Source organism: Chiroxiphia lanceolata, chromosome 7 (assembly GCF_009829145.1).
Source record: "Chiroxiphia lanceolata isolate bChiLan1 chromosome 7, bChiLan1.pri, whole genome shotgun sequence".
Lineage (NCBI taxonomy): Eukaryota > Metazoa > Chordata > Aves > Passeriformes > Pipridae > Chiroxiphia > Chiroxiphia lanceolata.
In genome coordinates this window covers 15,928,538-15,946,869 of record NC_045643.1, presented here as the reverse complement: position 1 = coordinate 15,946,869, position 18,332 = coordinate 15,928,538, and the positions used below count along the sequence as shown (strand labels likewise).

The 18,332-nt window shown below is 35.8% G+C and overlaps 2 protein-coding genes across 2 annotated transcripts in view; both read right to left on the bottom strand.

Moving 5' to 3' along the window:
- Positions 1-10,166, bottom strand: part of TTN (titin) — a 241,520-nt gene extending 231,354 nt beyond the window's left edge. Inside the window, exons 1-6 of the mRNA XM_032694032.1 lie at positions 9,954-10,166; positions 7,898-8,001; positions 3,496-3,699; positions 2,508-2,795; positions 1,687-1,775; positions 1,349-1,590 (exon numbers count right to left, since the gene is read on the bottom strand). Coding sequence (XP_032549923.1) covers positions 1,349-1,590; positions 1,687-1,775; positions 2,508-2,795; positions 3,496-3,699; positions 7,898-7,988 — 914 coding nt within the window. The 5' untranslated portion in view covers positions 7,989-8,001; positions 9,954-10,166. The remainder of the gene's footprint in view (positions 1-1,348; positions 1,591-1,686; positions 1,776-2,507; positions 2,796-3,495; positions 3,700-7,897; positions 8,002-9,953) is intronic.
- Positions 10,167-16,487: 6,321 nt separating this feature from the next.
- CCDC141 (coiled-coil domain containing 141) overlaps positions 16,488-18,332 on the bottom strand; it is a 78,317-nt gene continuing 76,472 nt past the window's right edge. The window contains exons 30-32 of the mRNA XM_032694031.1: positions 18,162-18,291; positions 17,916-18,069; positions 16,488-16,734 (exon numbers count right to left, since the gene is read on the bottom strand). Coding sequence (XP_032549922.1) covers positions 16,596-16,734; positions 17,916-18,069; positions 18,162-18,291 — 423 coding nt within the window. The 3' untranslated portion in view covers positions 16,488-16,595. The remainder of the gene's footprint in view (positions 16,735-17,915; positions 18,070-18,161; positions 18,292-18,332) is intronic.

Sequence of the window (18,332 nt, the reverse complement as noted above, 5' to 3'; positions counted from 1 at the left end):
TAATATAAAAGGCTTACATGATGTAAGTATTACATATTACATTCGTAGTCCAGTCTCTGTAGAGAGACAAAATGGTTAATGTAACCAAACTTTGTAAAAATATCATGTGGCAACCATGTAGAAAAACAACTGTATCTACTACTGTATCACATCTCATTTCCATGTGTCATCCATACATGCACTCATACTCCAGGCAAGCTTCTGATCAGTGCCTATCTTCTTCCCCATACTTACATTTACAAATCTCAACCATAATAATTGTTAGCCATTTGGAAAGTGTTAGTTTCTAAATTTTGAAAAATTCAATCCTAATCCTAGCAGACAGTTTTAAAGCATTTTCCAAAATACTTTAATAGGCTTTCTAATTAGAATTTCTCGGAGTGGAATTTTTTTGTGCTGTATTTCCCAGAGAACGTTAACAAATAGCATCAGTAGGGGGCAGCATCATCATATTACTTTTTAGATATATTTTCTAATGTGTTGTGCTGTCTAAAAGCGGTCTGACTAGCAAGGGAGTACAAACTTCTAGTTCCATATGCTCTCTAGATGGCACTATTTAATCCTTTTTCTGTGTTTGCAATTTGCTGGTTATTGCTAGTTACTATCAATCCATTTCTTCCTGTCCTTTCAAGTTATTCTCAGTGGGGCAAAATTCATCAGCGTGCATAGCTCTGACAACTTAAATGGGGCTCTTCTGGGCACTCAGCTTGAAGACATTCCTTCCATGATGCTGCTGCTTCAGGATACTGCAACTGCAGGATTTCCAAAGCAATCTTCTTTTTATCTGCCTCTCAGCACAGATGTCATGGGGTCTCTGAGACCACGAGCCCTGCTCTTCAAACCACTCACTTTCCCTCTCAAGAGGCTCTTCACAGCAGAGCTAAACTTCATTTTTCCATAACCACCTTTAGTTTGCCTACCTTCAAAACGTTATTTCTACAGTCATTACCAGTATGCACATGGAACATGTGTTCACATTTTTTTCCATATCCTTTCATTATGTTTGTCACTCATCAATGTCATTGCTCTTTTCTCTGTTCATCTACAATAATCAAGGGCCAACTGCTGTACTGTTTTCTTCCTTTTCATCATGATCTTGGAGCTTTGAGTGCTACTTTGGCTCTATACAAGGCAATCAAAAGGGATTTTCTTTCACACTGGACAGAAAGTGTACATAGGAGGCACAGACTTCTGTAGAAGTGGCAAGTATAGCACATTATAACTAGCCACCAAAATAAACTCAGTAAGTAATAAGTGCCATTTTATACCATGCTCTCATGCTACAGCATTACTGCTATATGTGAAAGTGATTCAAAACCAATATTGTTTGAAACAATGGTAGTTTTACCTTACTGGTGAGGGTGTTGGCGCTCTGACATGTCTTACAGGTGATGGTGACTGTCTAACAGGTGATGGTGATTGCTGTCGTGCCATTTGTGCTTTTGCAGCAGTTGGTGGGGTTGGTGATTTTGATGTAGGTCTAGGAGGCATTCGTGGAGGTGCTTTGTGTGGGAGCTGTTGGGCGGCTGCACCTTCTACAATCATTTCAACACTTGTAAGTGATCTGGCATCAAAGTGGGCTTCAGTCTTCTACAACAAAAAACAAGAGAAAAATACTAGGGTGAGATACTGTAGAAGTAATCATCCACATTTTAGCCTTACCTGCTTTGTTTTTGGAAATTATACCTTTTCAATTCTGGCTTGTCTTGTTTGTGAAATCTGAGCAGTCGAAACAATTGTCTTTGTCTTTTTAGCAGGAACGGCTTCTTCCTCGCCTTTTGGGAGAGAAAACATAGTCAGGAGAATTTCATATGCCAACAATCAATAAACAGTTGCAGAAATGAATGAAAGGTCAGTTCCAACTATATAAAAAATTATATAAACAACAGAAAAGTAATTAAGCAACTATCTGTTTTTTCTGCAATATCTATAGACAGATAATTGTGAAAACAGTTGAAACAATATTACCACACTTCTAAGTCATTAGAAAAAAACCCGAAAAAACCAAACCAGAACACATTTATTGTTGATTCTTCATATCAGTCCTAGATCTGAAATGATTACACAGTCTGGAAGCCTGAATGAGGTGAAATCCAAGCAAGAGTACTTCGGGTAGCATGACTCACAGCTACAATTCTCTATCTGTCTTCATCCTTGCCTCCCTCATTTACAACACCTTGTACAGTTATGCAGTCTAGTATATTTATTCTATCAACGCCAGCTATCAAATACAAAACGAGAACAATGCAAATTATCCCACACTTTTATCTATCTACTGTATCTTGCATTTAAAGAAGACTCATTCTGGAGAAAAAGTCCTTTTAAATCTCAGAAAAAAACCTTTGGCAAATTTCATCAAAGACACTGCTTTTTTCACAGCAAGTTAATAACTCCTTAGAAAGAAGTTAAAATTAACTTATTGATATAACATCGATGAAGTGGTGCGTATTGAACCACTACAATGAATGGTCTCCTATTTTCATGGCTTGCAACTTCAATTCTGTTACCTTGAATTAGCAGTTCAGCTGTTGAAGTAGCACGTCCCATACTATTTGTGGCATTTACTGAATAGGTGCCGGAGTCTTCAGGGTATGCTTCTGCAATTATTAGGCTGTAAAGGTCTCCTTCTTGTAAAATTTTAAAATCGGGGGAGCTTTTGATTTCTACTCCATCCCGATAGAACTTCACCACAGGTGTAGGGATTCCAGTCACTCTTACATCAAGTCGAACTTGACTTCCCTGCCTTGCAGTCATGCTCTGTAGTCGTTGTGAGAAGTTTGGTGGTGCTGTTCCAGCTGCATTTTTATTGAAGAAGTAAATAGAAAAACAATAGTGTTTGTTAAAAAGAACTGTAAGGACTAGATACTTTCATTACTAGATGTGGACAAGGTCTATTTCTCTTTCACATGCTACTGACAGATGATAGTAACTTCCGAAACATTCAAAACATTAGGAGTTGATTAGCTTTTTTCTTGCATTTAAAATTACTGGTATTTTTGATTATGCCCATAATTGCAAATGTTTCTAGAATTACTGATACACTGATTATAACCATAGGCATTAAGCACAGTCTTTTGAGTATGACCCTTTATGTGAGTTATTCTGTTAAATATCATTTATTTCATTCAATATCATTAGGGTCTCCATCCTGAAGAACTTTATCCTTTCTTTTATGAGTAGTTTGAATATACCCAATGTGACAGATCATGAGTGGAGGTATAGAGGGCGAAGCCAGAAGCTTGCAGTTGTGAATAAGAGTTTACAAGATCAGGATTAAACTTTATACAGCTAAAGTATAAAGGACACCATTAGACATTCCTGGTGAGAACACATGCTGAATTCTAGACTGCTTTAGGAAAAGGAGAGTGGTTTGCTATATTTTGCTGACCATATATTTCAAACCTGAACTTTTTTCATTATCTGTGACTCTTCTGCTATCACTCTCTTTCTCACATTGCTAGCAGACAGAGGAGCATTTCTTTAGCTGCATTATACCTGTGACAAGCAGCTCAGCAGTACTAGTTGCTTGCCCAGATCCATTGGTGGCTTGTACGGTGTATCTTCCGCTGTTTGCTTCTGTCACGGTGGGGATCACCAGTTTAGCGCGGCCATCACTAAACGAGATCTGCACACCGGGCAGAGTTTCAGCAGAGAGAACCCGGCCATCCCGATACCAGTTCACCTCAGGAACTGGGAAACCTAAAGAAAAAGGAAGACAAACGGAGACTAAGATGCTATGAAATGCCAGATATAAAAAAATACCATAATACGCACTTGTGTATTCATGTTTATAGTGGAGCATAATGGCATAGGCACTGATATATGGTTATATGTTCAGTGACACAGTGGCAAAGGAATTGTAGGAAGGTCTTTAAAATACACAGAGCAATAGGGCAGCTGCACAAGCTCCTGTATTTAGGAAATCACTTGAATAATGAAGGGACTGTTGTGTTTGGCAATCCTGTTCAGGAATAAAAGTTCATCATAATCATGAGGGGGATGGATTAAAGCACGTGAGGTATTTTTAAAATTTATTTGTTGGTATCTAAGAAGGACTGCTTATTGATAACAAATTTATCCTGTCCAATAATTTGGAGACAATGTAAAAATCAATACTTCCAACCAAGTTAAGTATTTTTCTAACACTATATGGTTTTAAAAAATGAAGTCACAGAAAAAGTGACTGCTGTAGACATTAAAATCAAGTGCTATCTAAGTTTTGGGGTTTTTGATTCCTTTTTCTCAAATTTTTTGAGTTTGATGACAGCAGTCATCTGGAATCTGCTGATCTTTTCAAATATATTGATCTTGTTCAAATATATTATTCTTTTGTTATCAGGGTCATGAGCAAGACTCTTCTGGTCAGAAAAAACTAATGGTGATTTCAGATTCCCAGTGGAAATTCTCTTCACAGTTTTCTACTTAGCCAAATTTATTGAGAAACTGAAATCCATTTGATGAATAAATAAAATTTTTATATGAGCCATGTAAGCAGAACAGCTAATTTAAGGAGCTAGTTCCAGCTCAAAGTCCTTTTTGTAGTCCTAGAACACCATTTCTTCAGAAATTAAAATTCCTGCAAATTCACTTCATGTATTTCTCCACTCAACCCAAATCACCAACTGAACTGCACTGGGGCTCAGGAATGAAATCTGAGACTGTATTTACAATTTTCCCAGTCCTATTCTGTGGCTTGGAAAACCCCAGGCCCACAGAATTCTGCTTCCTTTCTAGTGTACCCCTCCTATAAACCAAATAAATCATTAGGGATTTTAATGTGCCAGGAAAATGACTGTGTGAGACTAAAATGAAAGAGAAGCTGAGATATGTAGATTAGAAATTTTACTGGTTGATTGCAGTCACACCAGACTTGGTTAGGAAAGTTTAAAATTTTATTCCTAGTAAAATACTGAAATTTAGACATACGTAAAACAAACTCTCACACACAGAGTGTGGACAGTTTTAGAGAGGATTAGAAACCAAAAGCTAAAAGTACTTTTAAGCATTATTAATTTCATAGATGGAAGTTATAAAACAGCCCTGATGGGAATGTATAATTCAATTTTGTACCACTAGTGTAGGACAACTTGGGCATTATCACCATAAACACTGAGTATTCAGCAGATCCTAGTTATTCCATTCAGACCTATGTGTCTTCAACATTTTGTGAAAATTACTTTAAAAACATTTTAAGGTAGGCAACCAAAAACAAGTCCTCTATAGAGAATTTCTTGTAACATCAAAATGTTTTATTTTCTTGGGGTAGCATTATATGATGATTAGCAAACATGGGAGTTTATGTGGGAGGATGGGAGTTTATGTGGGAGGTTGAAAAGGTCTGCATTCTAGAAATGGAGTATATTTTGATGCCTCAAACTGCTATATCCAAGGGATCCAGAGTTAGAAGCCATTTTGAAAATCTAAGCCCAAATTTATAATTAAAATAACTCCACAAATTTACTAGCACTCTGCTATCCCATGCCACCAAACTAGGCACTAAAGGGTAAGATCTACCTCAGATTATAGATATTTTTAACTGGTCTATACAGAATAGGAATTTGCTTCTACATGTGCCAAATGACACTATGATTTGACTATTAATTATTAGGACAATCTTTTTCATTTTGTTCATTTTTTCATTCCTTGAGGTTTTTTGAGCTTTAATGCCAAAAAGAATAAAATCAACCCAAAGTGCCTCAAATCCACTGCTAAAGTAATTGAATTCAATGAGACTCTTCTGACAATGACATGAGAGGAACTGCCAACTTGTGTTCAATGTGCTGCTTTCAACAATAAGCAGAGTTTAAAGGTTGCCTTGCACTGGTTAATACCTGAAAATGTAAGTTCAAAGAAAGGTAAGCAGAGTACAGGTTTCTTTATGAAAAAAATCAAACTTGGTCAGTGCTGTGGAGACATGAGGATGGGCACAGTTCTAATGCTGGCAGAACTTCTGACTTCCTTGTCTCATGACCCCTCAGCCACTGCTGACCCAGCAGGACTCCCACTGCTCTGGCATTTACTGCTTTTAATCACAGGGTTTGTGCGTTCTGTGCTTTCTGAGATTTCTGTTACATGCTGGGTATTTTTGATATCAAACTTTTGTAATGTGGCATTTAATTTACAGTCTAATATAACAGTAAAATTCATTTGTTCTAGTTTACACACAGCAAAATTTCATCTCAGGTGGTTGCTAAGCTCTTCTTGATACCCTTAGATTAACTGAACTCTTCACATTTGAATTGTAGCTCTGTATTAATACTTGACTTGGATACAAAAAGCCAGTGATATCAGAGATAAAAAGAAATTATGAATTTCAAATTCACAATATTTCATTATGGATAGGAAGGGCAGAATAAAGCTGTGTAGTCTTTTATGCAATTAGTTCAAGAAATAAAACTCTCCTACTTGTAACGCCTTAGAAAAACTAAATGGCAAGCCATCTTTCAGCCTTGGTGGATGCTTTTGGGGCAGGAAAGATATACCAGAATCTCACAATGTGAACAAAAGCTAACAAGAGATTGACTCACAAGATATTTGAAACTAACATCCAATATGACATTAGAAAAACTGATGTAGCTTCACTTAGTAAGAAATCAAGTTCCCCTCCCAAGTATTCCATGATATCACACAAATGAAAATAGCCAATATCATACACTGAGTCATATTAACATCCTATCTTGTTCTGATGATATATTTATATATTTGTAATAATTATAAGTATTGTAATCAACCATGGAAAAAACTTTTCACAGAAAATTTTCAGTGTACAGGCAAGAGGAGAAGATTGGGGCAATTAACTGAAGATCAAGGACCAAAGAACAGAATATGGCATTAAAAAAATATCATGGATGTAGACTACATGACATGTGGTCTAGTGTTATCCAAAGGGACCAGGGGATGAACCACAGTGGATTATAGATGTCAGAGATCTTTATAGTTGGACAGATCATGTGTTTGCACCTGTCACAGAGCATCTGAGTAGTATTTTATGGTATGTGGATCATCACATTGCTAATGCCTGTAAGACAATATAATTCCATCAGCAGAGAACACATGTCATTTCTCCTTAGTCACTGCCGAGGTCAGAGACACTCTTAGAACAGGGTGTTGGTTATCTGGTAACGTTATCTCAGGAGTTTGCATGGGATTTTGCACAAGATAGGGTGTTTGAATAGCATGTAGACTGGAGAAATGAAGTATCCTTTAAATTACATGGAATTTGGCATCTTAATGTAATTACATCACATCAACATCGTAAATATATTAATCCAGCCTTGAGCTACCATCATGATCACCATACAAATCTATTATCTAGCATACTAGGGTTTTCTACCCTTTTCAGTCACCAGGTGGACCTAGATTTTGTGCTTTTAACCCTATTGCTAGAACTCTGGAATTAAGTAAACTTAAGGGCACAGGAGGCAGAAATACAGCTTAGCTAAACAGTAAGGCTTAGCACAAGGTCATTGAAGAGCTAGCACAAGCCTTGCCCTTTGCACCTTCACTCCTCATTCTGTCCAATCATTATTCTCTCTGTACCTGTATAAAGTTCCCTTAGTAGCAGAGTATGTATCCTTATGTGTATATTTTAAAGGTATTTACCCCAGTTTTGCTGGTTCTGACATATATGAAAATTAGACACCAGTGGCATGGCAGGATGACTGCCTACTGCTTGGTCAGTAACTTTATGCAGCCTGTTTGTAGATATTTGACAGCACCTCACAGTGCTGATCAGTACTGTATAATATAGATACATATCCATATTTCAGTACTCATCTTTACCCAGTCAGATCAGATTATGATCTATAGAAAGTGTTGTCATTTTTCTTAGAATAAACATGAGGAAAAAATAGTAATAAAAAATAATAAATCTTGGAAGAATGAAGCAAAACCTTACCACTAATATGAGCCTCAAAGGTTGCGGCACTACCCTCCAGTGCCACAACACTTTGTAACGGCTGCGTAAACGTTGGTGCTTTTGTCGTCATCTTTACAGGCACTCTGAAAGCAAAAAAACCCCATCATTAGATATAAAGAGTGACAATGTTATTATATGCACTCCTTTCTTGCTAGATTTTAAGAATATTTTTAATTATTTTCAGAACAATTTACTCTTGTGAATTTTAAATCAGAATGACCTGGTGAAATGCGAAGTGTAGATTTTGACAAAGTTGTATGGTAAATTATTCTTAGAGAATGCTTGGCTGAGTTGGATGTGAAACCATTATCTTTAGCGGAGCTGTGCTTTGGCATTGCAAGTGTGCAGCAGAAGACAAAATTCTGCTTGACTCACTGCATGACCTTCCACAGGTCATCCAGCCTCTATTCATCTATTAACTTTTTTATCTGAAGAGAAAGTAATTTCTATGTATAATTTTTTAAAATGTTTTGTTGGTGCAAAGCATTTGCATTCTCCAGTGAGAATATATCTAGGTCACTAAGCAGCAAATGAAAGAATGTGAAGGTCTTCAACGTATTTGTCTCATAATAATGATCAAAATGACAGAAGACAATTTTAAAAACAGTCTGTAAGTAGTGAATAATTTCTTTTTACAGAAGCATATTGACATTAAAGATGCAGATAAAATTCTAGTCTTTCTTAGAAAGTATCTCGGTGGAATTTTGAATATGGGAAGACAGTAACCTTCGAAATGTGAGCTAGGATATAAGGTAGCCACTGACACTGATGGCTTGAACAACTGCAGAGCCATGTGAAATCTGAAAGAAAGTTTGCTTTCTCTTGCTATGCCAGAAGATCCTACTTTGAAATAGCACACTGCACTAGAAAAGCTTCTGTGTCAGTATTTTATATTTGCCTGAACATATTTATTTACTGATGTAAAATCGTGGCTTTTAAAAATGTAGTATCTTTTTAATAGTATTATACATCTATTAAAGTTACAATTTTTCTCATAATAAAATTCCCCTGAGAGCATACCAAGTCTTAACAAACAAGAGTTAACCCCACAATTTTTTCAAGCCAGTCTTGCTCACATATTTACTTCAGTTTACTTTGGCTTCTGTGCCAGATTTTGTGACAATCTCAAGCTTAACTCAAAAATGAGAAAGTAAAGTTTCTTTCACTCTGAGCCAAATTTATTCTACCTTTCATAGGGGTAAAAATTCTTCCTTCATTACATGAATGCTTTCATAGAAGTCAGGGCCTGATGCGTACATACAGTAAGTGCATAAGGGCAGAACTGGATATTGTATCGAGATTTTCAGCTCAAGTTATGACTATGTTTTGAAGCTCAGCTAAAATATATGGAAACATTATGAAAGCTTGTATATATATGTAGTTTCCTTACTTCAGAATGGATCAGAAATAACTCAATTAAGTAAAACTGTCATTGAGTTCACACAAAGTTTATATCTTTCATTGTCTAGGCAAATTCTGGTGATGAAGATCTGATCTTATAAGGTTTCTTGTATAATTAGAATTGAAAGTATGTGTCTGAAATGTCATGTTCCAGAAATAACCTTTACAGCTATGAATGACAGCAGACAAGTGTTCCAGAGCTGCCATGTAACTGATACCTTAGCAGTTGTTTCCCTTAAAAAGTCATCAGTGCTTAGCTGATACCATATGCATTTTATCAGAGCTATTCTGGGAGCTTCTCAGTTTATCTCTCAGTAGCATAACCTTGAACACTCCCAAGAGAAAGGAGTTTTTAAGTTAAGCACATGTTTCCATACACTTTTAAAACCTTAATTTAAACCTTAATTTATATAGTCTTTAACAATAAAATACACTGTAAAAAAAAAAAGTTTTGCTGAGAGTTACCAAAGCTTACTCCAGTAATTTAAGATATAAAGTTGACAGAGAATTTAAGTGCTCCATCTATTCCTGAAACCTATACCCCCCCGTGATCAAATTTATAAAAAATAGATTGTATCAGGATTATTAATGACCGATAAAACCTTTTTTACACCAGCAGAAACATGCTACTAACCTGATCTCTCAAAGTGCCTGCAAGAGTGGGCTAAGCCCAACGAAATCTTCTTGAACGACGTCCTTATCCCAAGTAAGATTTTTTTAGACAATCCCAGCATGAGAATTGTAGAGCCTCTAATCATAAAAAACAAAACTACACGGTCTTGACAGTGTAGTTTTGTTTTTTTGCAATCCCTACACCCGAGGCGAGGCGGGGAATGCACGACTGCTCAGAAGTGCTAACATAGTTGTTTCACTTTATATACCCCAGCTCTGCTGACAGATCTGCCTCATCATGTCAGTGCCAGTTCTGATTGGTTTCCTAAAAGAAAGTATCCTGTGAGAGGGGCTTCACTCTCTGTAACCATACACCACCTGTTGGTTTTGATTGACAATCCTAATTTTGGAGGTACAAAAGGGATTCAATAAGGAAACCTCAGCCGTTCCAAAGCTTTTGATTTATAATTCAATTTCATTTATAATGTGCAGTTTACAAGCCATTGCAAATTTCCTAAGTCACAATCTCAAGACAAAGAAAGTAATAAAGAAGCATTTTAACAAAGCACATGAACAAGTCAGAAGTCATCATATCAAGTGAGATTCAGCCTTACTCCATTTCATTATAAAACACCCAAGAAGCTACCAAATGCATCTGTCAATCACCAGACTAAATAAGTATGCTGAGCTCAGATATGTGGCTGCAAACTATTAGAATACACTGTTTAAATTATTTTTCTTTGTAACTTTGAATTCTAAAATTGTATTTGGTAATGCATAGATTTGGCGTGGGGTTTTTTGTTTCCTTCACAATTTTTCTGTTGAATGGTCCAAGTAGTTAAGCTTAACAAACAGTAGCATACAATGTGCAGAAATACAAACGTGAAAGTAAAATTACAGAAAAATACTCTAATTCCTAAAAAACCCTGGATTTTAAACCCAACAGCTTTTTCTAGACCTGTATAACCTTGTGAAGATGCCAGAGTTAGTCACCAATGGAATAGCATAGCAGTTTGTGAACTTCCACTAGCCCAGCTTTGTCACTAATGTGCTAATTGTACCGTTGGAGTGGTTACTTCTGAAACAGACATCAGTTAGAAGACTACTCTTGTTTATGGCTGGAATGGGAGGTGTTTAACCGCAACACCACATCTGCCTGTTTCCATTCCTGCCTTCTTATTCAAAAATCTTTTCCCTACTCTATTAAGTGGAATATATGTAATGCATATCTAGAAAGCTCTAGACTACTTATGTGCTTAAAATCAAGCATGTGCTTAGCTGGTTTGATAAGTGGAGGAGTTCAGTCTGATGTTACCAAGTTCTACATTGAAAAGGATCTCCCTGAGGATACCTAGAGAAGTAAACACAAACTGGAGTTTTGTACTATCAGCTGCACTTGTGTTTGAAAACAACCTGGAGGAAACCTCTTAGCAGGAGATCCAGAAAATGCCAAGGAGAAAGAGACTTCCAGCGCTGCAAGAGAGTATGAACACTACAGTTTGCAGATCTGAAAGAAACAAGAAATTACATATGGCTGTGATCTCATAAAATAACGTCACAAATTTGATCTGCCCTTTAATTTATCCATCCCATAAGATGGTGACTTCATGGCTGCTCTTGGGATGCAGCAGTATTAACAGCAACACAACCTGGAGAAATAGTTTCTACACTGATGCTACTTGGACTCTTAGAGAGGTTGAAAGTCTAAGTTCTATGGCTCAGTTGTAACATTTTCTTGCAAATAGATGTCAGAGAGCCTAATCACTTTGTACAAGACTCAGTATGATAGCAAATGCAACTCTACGCAACAAGAGGGACGTCAAGTTAGCTTCTACTAGAAGACACAAAATATCCAAGGAAAGCTGTGTAAAGAGTATAAAATTTCTAAGTCTAAACAGAGACCTGCTAAAACAGATGGCTGTTTTTCCTCTGTATTTAAACACCTAAATAGTCAGTGAAAAATCAAACTTGGATTAAAAACACAGGCTAGTATTTGTGAACTTAAAAAATGCAGCCAGCTTAATGATGATGTCTAAGTCAAATAAACAATGAAAAAGTTTATGAACATGTAATAATTTCTAAATGGAAGAAATGTACAAACTGTCATTTATGAAGTTACGGGATGGTCAGAAGTTCAAATTTTTCTATTTCAATCAAGTCAACAATGACTGATAACAATAACAGAAAGTTACAAGGAAAAAATTTTGCTGCATTCAAACAAGTAACCCAAATATATTGTATTTTAAAAATTAAGTTCCTTTTTTATTTGAACTTTTACATTTGCTTTTATCTTTTTTAAATCTATTTTCATTCCAATAAAAGTTTTTACCTTCTCAACTTTTTAGTCTGAATACAGAAATGATGGAATTGAAGAGTGAAATATTTACCTTATGTCCTCAAGTAAATACGAATTATTAATAATGCATGCCTTCTGTTACATTTATATCACATGATTTCTACATGTTTAGTGTCCTATAGTGTATCCACAATAAAAAACTGAAGGGTGACTTCAGTCCTATTATCGTGTAGCAAAGACGCTGCTGGTAAAAATGACATTGTTTTTTTCTCCACGTAGAAACAAGTCAGATCTTTAAATTGGGGATAGTTATAAAAATTTCATCATTTGCTTCAGTCTGCTACTACTTGAAGTTTGAACTATATACTGCCCAGGTTACTATAATATATGTACTACATTGTAGGCCACAACACATTTAAGAATTAGCAGGTGATCTTCAACACAGTGAAACATTGTGGTGTGGATACCTGCAATCTCTTTGTATGTGATACACTTTGACTAATTCTAATCATCCTAATGACTTCATGAGTGGAGCTGCACAAAAGGAATGATTACTTTAATAGGTCTGCTGAAGATGCTTTGAAAGCTGAAGACTAGTCAGCTGAAAGACAAAATTAGTTCTTTTTTGAACACTGAAAGCTCTACTAACTGTCTACATGTACTAAGTGCCACTTAGGCAAGTTTTCAATGTGCTTTTTTTCAGTGGAATCTCCTAAGATTTTTTTTTTAAAAATTCATAATCTTTCCTTTGTTGTTTGTCAAACAGTAGTGGTGTACTACTACTACTATTGTACTGTGCTGTAGCTGCACAGCCAATATAGCATAAACCCCGCTTTCTTTCCTGCTCCCTTAGTCTATTTACAAGTGCTAATTTACAAACAGTGAAAAAAGAATCAGTATCTTTACCATTTCCTTCTCTACTTACATTTTCCCTCACTCCCTTAATTCTTTGGCCTGTTCTTTCTTATACAATAACTATCTCCTTTCATTTATTATTTTTATTTCACTCTGTCTTCCAACCAAATATACAGAAGCAAAGGAGTAATGAATTAAATAATTTGGTCACTGATGAGATGCTTCCCTTAATCCTTAAAGAAGTGACAAAACAGAACCCAAAATGTACTTATATTCTATATCTTTGCTGAATTTCCAGTTTTCCAAGTAAACTTCTGAAAAAAAAATACTACTTTCCCTCCTCCCACACACTTTCTTTTTTTAAAATTAGAAATAACTAAAAAATTCTTAATTGTTAAACAAATAAATCCTGACCTGAAATCAAAACAGATTTCCATCACCTCCATCAATTCCTCTTCCCCTGCAAATACAACAAGCTGTACTATGTAGCAACATCTTAGGAACCTTAAATAAAGGCTATAAATTGAATTATATTCACAAGAATGTCCACATATTTCTGCTGCAGCCAGTTTCTGAAAAGTTGTCACATTTTCAGATCACAACTCTTATCTGAGCCATTGTAACTGCTTTTGCAAGATATATTAATATTTTTCGATAAAAAATAAAACTTCTTTTAAAAAAATGGCTACTAAAGAGGGCACTGTGAGTTGCTTCAAAAGCAGAAGAGATAAGTAAGGCAATAAGCATTTTTTGAAACTATTTTAGCTGTTTCATATGTGAAGAACTTACTGGAAACTGCACACTTTCAGGATCCTAATCACTAACTTCATGTTGATAGTTATCATCTCCTTGGAAACACCTAAGGAGATTTACAGATGTCACTTTTCACAAGTTTTCCTTGTATATTATTTCTGTATATATCATCCTCACATATTTACATATGTAGAACAAGGAAAGGATAAAAATATTACTTCCTCAGATCTTCATCTTAGAAAGCAGGGCCTTACTAAAAAACCTGGCCACTGAGTAAACAATATGTTCACTAACTGTTCCACTTCCTTCCACAAAACACTAATTAACATCATTGTACTGGGGACAAGTTTCATCTAACATCGAGACAGCCCTTAGCAGTTAATAGATACTTACACTCTGTCAATTTAGGAAAGCTTTTAATAAATTTACGGACACTCATGATTCATAAAATGAAAAGAAACAAACACACTTACCATTTTTGATAATGGATCCATTCCCTGGGAGCACTTGGAACAATATTTGTTTTCCTCATTGGCAAAAGAGGGTTGCTGGATTTTTTATTTATTTATAAACACCACGGTCTACTATTTTGTAAGAAAATTATGGATAAGAACAGATATAAAGATTTCTGTTTTGCTCCATGTATTATTTAGAAAAACGTTAACACTTTTCTTTTTCCTAAGTAAAGTTGTGTTTTGTGAAAACAAAAAAGCCCACCTCAAATATTAAAGTTTTTCTCACAGACTAACAATGAAGAGGAAAAGCGAAAAGAACCCAACACACGATGAGCACCCAAGATGAGCAAGCATGGAATTCTACAGTTTTATTTCTAGAGAATGGATTTCTAAATAGGAAAATATGCCATACTAACAGATTCCAACAGAGGAAAGAACATTAATTTTAAGGCATTTATAAATATTTTTTTTAAGGGAGGAACAGAGGGCAGCAGTCATCTGATATTTACTTTATCAGTACTCTGAATGTCAGTACAGTTAGAAACACAATATTTTTTGTGACATCTTTAAATCTAAACAATGTGCAAAGAATGGGCTTAGTCAGGAAAGGTAATTGTATAGAATCCAGGAGAGGCTGGATGCTTGTCTTCATTTCATTTTGGAAAAGACTGTTTGTGAGAGGTAGAGTGTAGTATGCAGAGCAAGTACCTCGGTCCTCAGCTACTCTATTTATGTGCACATATACATAGCCTTGTGACTCTTCTGTGGGCAGGATGCCATTGACTTTTCCATAATGTCAAGCAAGTGATTTATGTGATCAGGTGAAGACATGTACATGATATTTTTTTCAGCTCATTTCCTCTCTGCTTATACTTTAAACTGGAGATAAATTTAAGTTTCTACCATTGAACCTGCATACTGATGAAGAAAAATACTTAATGTTTTGGTGATAAGATTTAAGCAATCCTCAAACATGTTATTTCAGTCCCAGTTTTGCACAAATGACATCTACTTGAATGAAGTACAAAAGTGCTGCATTTCTTACATCTCTCTCTGCTCTCTGTGAGAAGTGTGAGTGCATTGCTGTGGTATGCAAAACTAGAGTAGGTCTAACCAATGTGCATATTAAGAATCACAGAATGTTGAACAACAGGGAGTTGCACAATACACATGTACCTGTAGCATTGGCCAAGCCACTCTGAACCTGAACCAGAGGTCTGAGTAGAATGAATCATTTGCAAGGTAGGCCTTTGACAATTTGAATCAGAAGGTTCAAGCTGTAGAACTGTTATTCTCAAGTCTAACTCGATGTCCTGTTGGCTATTTTGGCAGTCAAACAGCTACTCAAAATGAGGATTTTTGTGAACTATATTTTTCAATGCTGCAAATGGATGACACGACAAAAGTCCACAAGAAGCTCTGCAGTGAACTGAAAAAGACACTTAAACTCTGAATTCAAAAGATGGAGACAAATTATTTCATCATGCTAATGACTCCCCTACAGTCCAAAAGATTTAATTTCAGTTCAGGGGTTTTTTTATATCCTGAATGGGTGCTGTGGCTCTTGAGGAATCCTGTTATTGAAAAGTCAGCTAAACTAAAAATGTGCTTTGAAAGTAGCATATCCTTCCACAGAACACTCCTTTGGACTGTAATGTCATTCACCAACTGAAAATGGACTATACTGTCACACTAATCTAGTCCTGAAAGCATAAGAAATGTAGTGGAAGACTTCTCTATTATGCTGCCTTAGAGAGAGACTCTCTCTTCCCTGAAGACACTCGGTACTAATCAAGCATTAGACAAGGTTTGCTAATATTAATAACCACTCTGTTTGGTACCTGGCCTCCTCAAAATGTCTCAAAGGTGTTAGAAATATGCCAATTCACCCTATATTTAATAAACTGAAGAATAAGTTCATTTTGTTTTAAACCCTAATTCTATATATAAACTAGTGGGAAGATCTATTGATGGAATTCATGGCATTGACGGAATTTGTAGGAGAGTAAAATAGTGGGTACTGACAAATGACCAAGGATATATGCAATTTTAAAGGCTAATATTTCTTTTTTCTATCATTATCTTTTGTTAGATTTGTCTAACAAACCAAACCACAAAAAATTATAAATCACTGCCTAATAAAGGCTGTACACATGTGAATTCTAGTAACGATTTATTTGTAAAGAAACAAAATACAAATCGTAACCTAGAAATATATTGGATAGCACTCAAAGATTCATCTTCTCCTCACCCATGGCCAGGATCTACCAATGGACACAGCAAACAACATGAACACCCTCAGGAATCAGACATCTTGCACTTCAGTCCATCTTCTGTTCCACTCATCATGCAGAAGAAGGGGATCCTGTCTCAAATTGAAGCTAATCTCTTGTGGCCTCTCAAGTTCAAAATACACTCCTTGAAGCCAGAGTTTCTCTTTAAACCTGCATGAAAAAGGTCAGTTAATGGTGGCATAGACAGTTCTCTGTGATACTGAGATTGTACAAGATTACAGATCAACTCAGGAGTGATTCCAGACAAAGAAAAAATATTTTAAATCTCATCTTATTTACCAGAGGGCACTTTAGTTAAAAGAACAGAAGATATGAGAAAAAAATTAGCATAAATTTGACTTTTTTTTATGGCCTACATGTTCTAATCATACAATTTCTATGTGTCTTAAGTAAAATTACCATGATCTTTCATGCCTTTTTTTTTTTTTTTTTGCCTAGGAATACCTGGCATACCACAGCAATACAGGGAAAAAAAAAACCCACAACAAAAAAACCCCAACAACAACAAAACCCCAAACACAAACAAACAAACAAAACAAAACCCAAACCAAAACAAAATCAAAACCTTGGACAAAATATGTGGGATCAATGCTTCATCAGTTGGACATGAAGAAAAGTTTACAGGCAGCTCACGATGACACAAACAAAGCTTTTGAATCAATATATGCAATAGTTTTCCTTTCTGATTTTGTGTTCTCTACATCTAGATAGACAAACCTCAGGAACTCAAAGAAAAAATAACACTGCTCGTTCTTTTTTATCAGAGCCTAAATTGAGGAGGCAAGATTTCATCTTGTGCTAGAAGTCACAAGGACTGGTGACTCCATGTATCTCATTTATTTAATCTTCTGAAATTGCATAGTGGGAAGATTTGTTATCTTTATTCAATTAATGAACAATGACTGTTCCTGTGCTGTTAGGACTACGGTTTATTCTTCTGAATAAAACTTGTCCAGTAGAAAATTTTACTTACATGCTTACGTAGTTCCATCAGTTTGAACTTCTGGAATATTTTGTATCTTTGAGCTCTTCACTCTTACAATATTATCTAGGTTAAGATCTAGGCCTAGATTTCAAGAAAATTATTTCACTAAACCTAAATACCTGGCATAGACTCAATTGTCTAGTGTACTACAAGGTCTTTCACCTAACAATTGCATATATTTTGATGAAGAATTAAGTGAAAAAGGCAGCCACATATTATGGACTTCATTTCCATTATACCAAAATTAATAGGATTAGGAAGAGTGTTTGATTTGTGCTTTGTAAATTAAGGTTCTTACAGCTATTGCAGCAGCACAAGTTGTAGCACGGAGTAAGTTGTAAATTACTTTACTGGGAGATCTCTCTGATCTCCCTCACACTGTGTGTCATGGGCTGGTGTGAGCTCAGTCGTGGTGACATTCTCTTCTTCTGAAAAGTCTCCATCTTTCAATTCTGGTTTAGCCTGAGTTACACTGGAAGTTTCTGGGGTTTTATTTTTCTCTGAAACAAAATATGTACATTAGTGGAAACAAGTTGCTCATTTAATATGGCAACAAGGTGCTGAAAAGCACGCAGCTGGCAGGACAAGTCACCTATCACGGTTACGAAAGCAGAGCGGTGTGCCTTTCCAACTTCATTGCTGGCAAGACAGACATATTTCCCAGTATCAGCAAGGACTACATTTCTTTTTAAAAGGTAATAGATATCTCCTAATTTCTCAATCTGTAAAACAAGAGAAGGACATAGGAGATTATTAGTAGCAT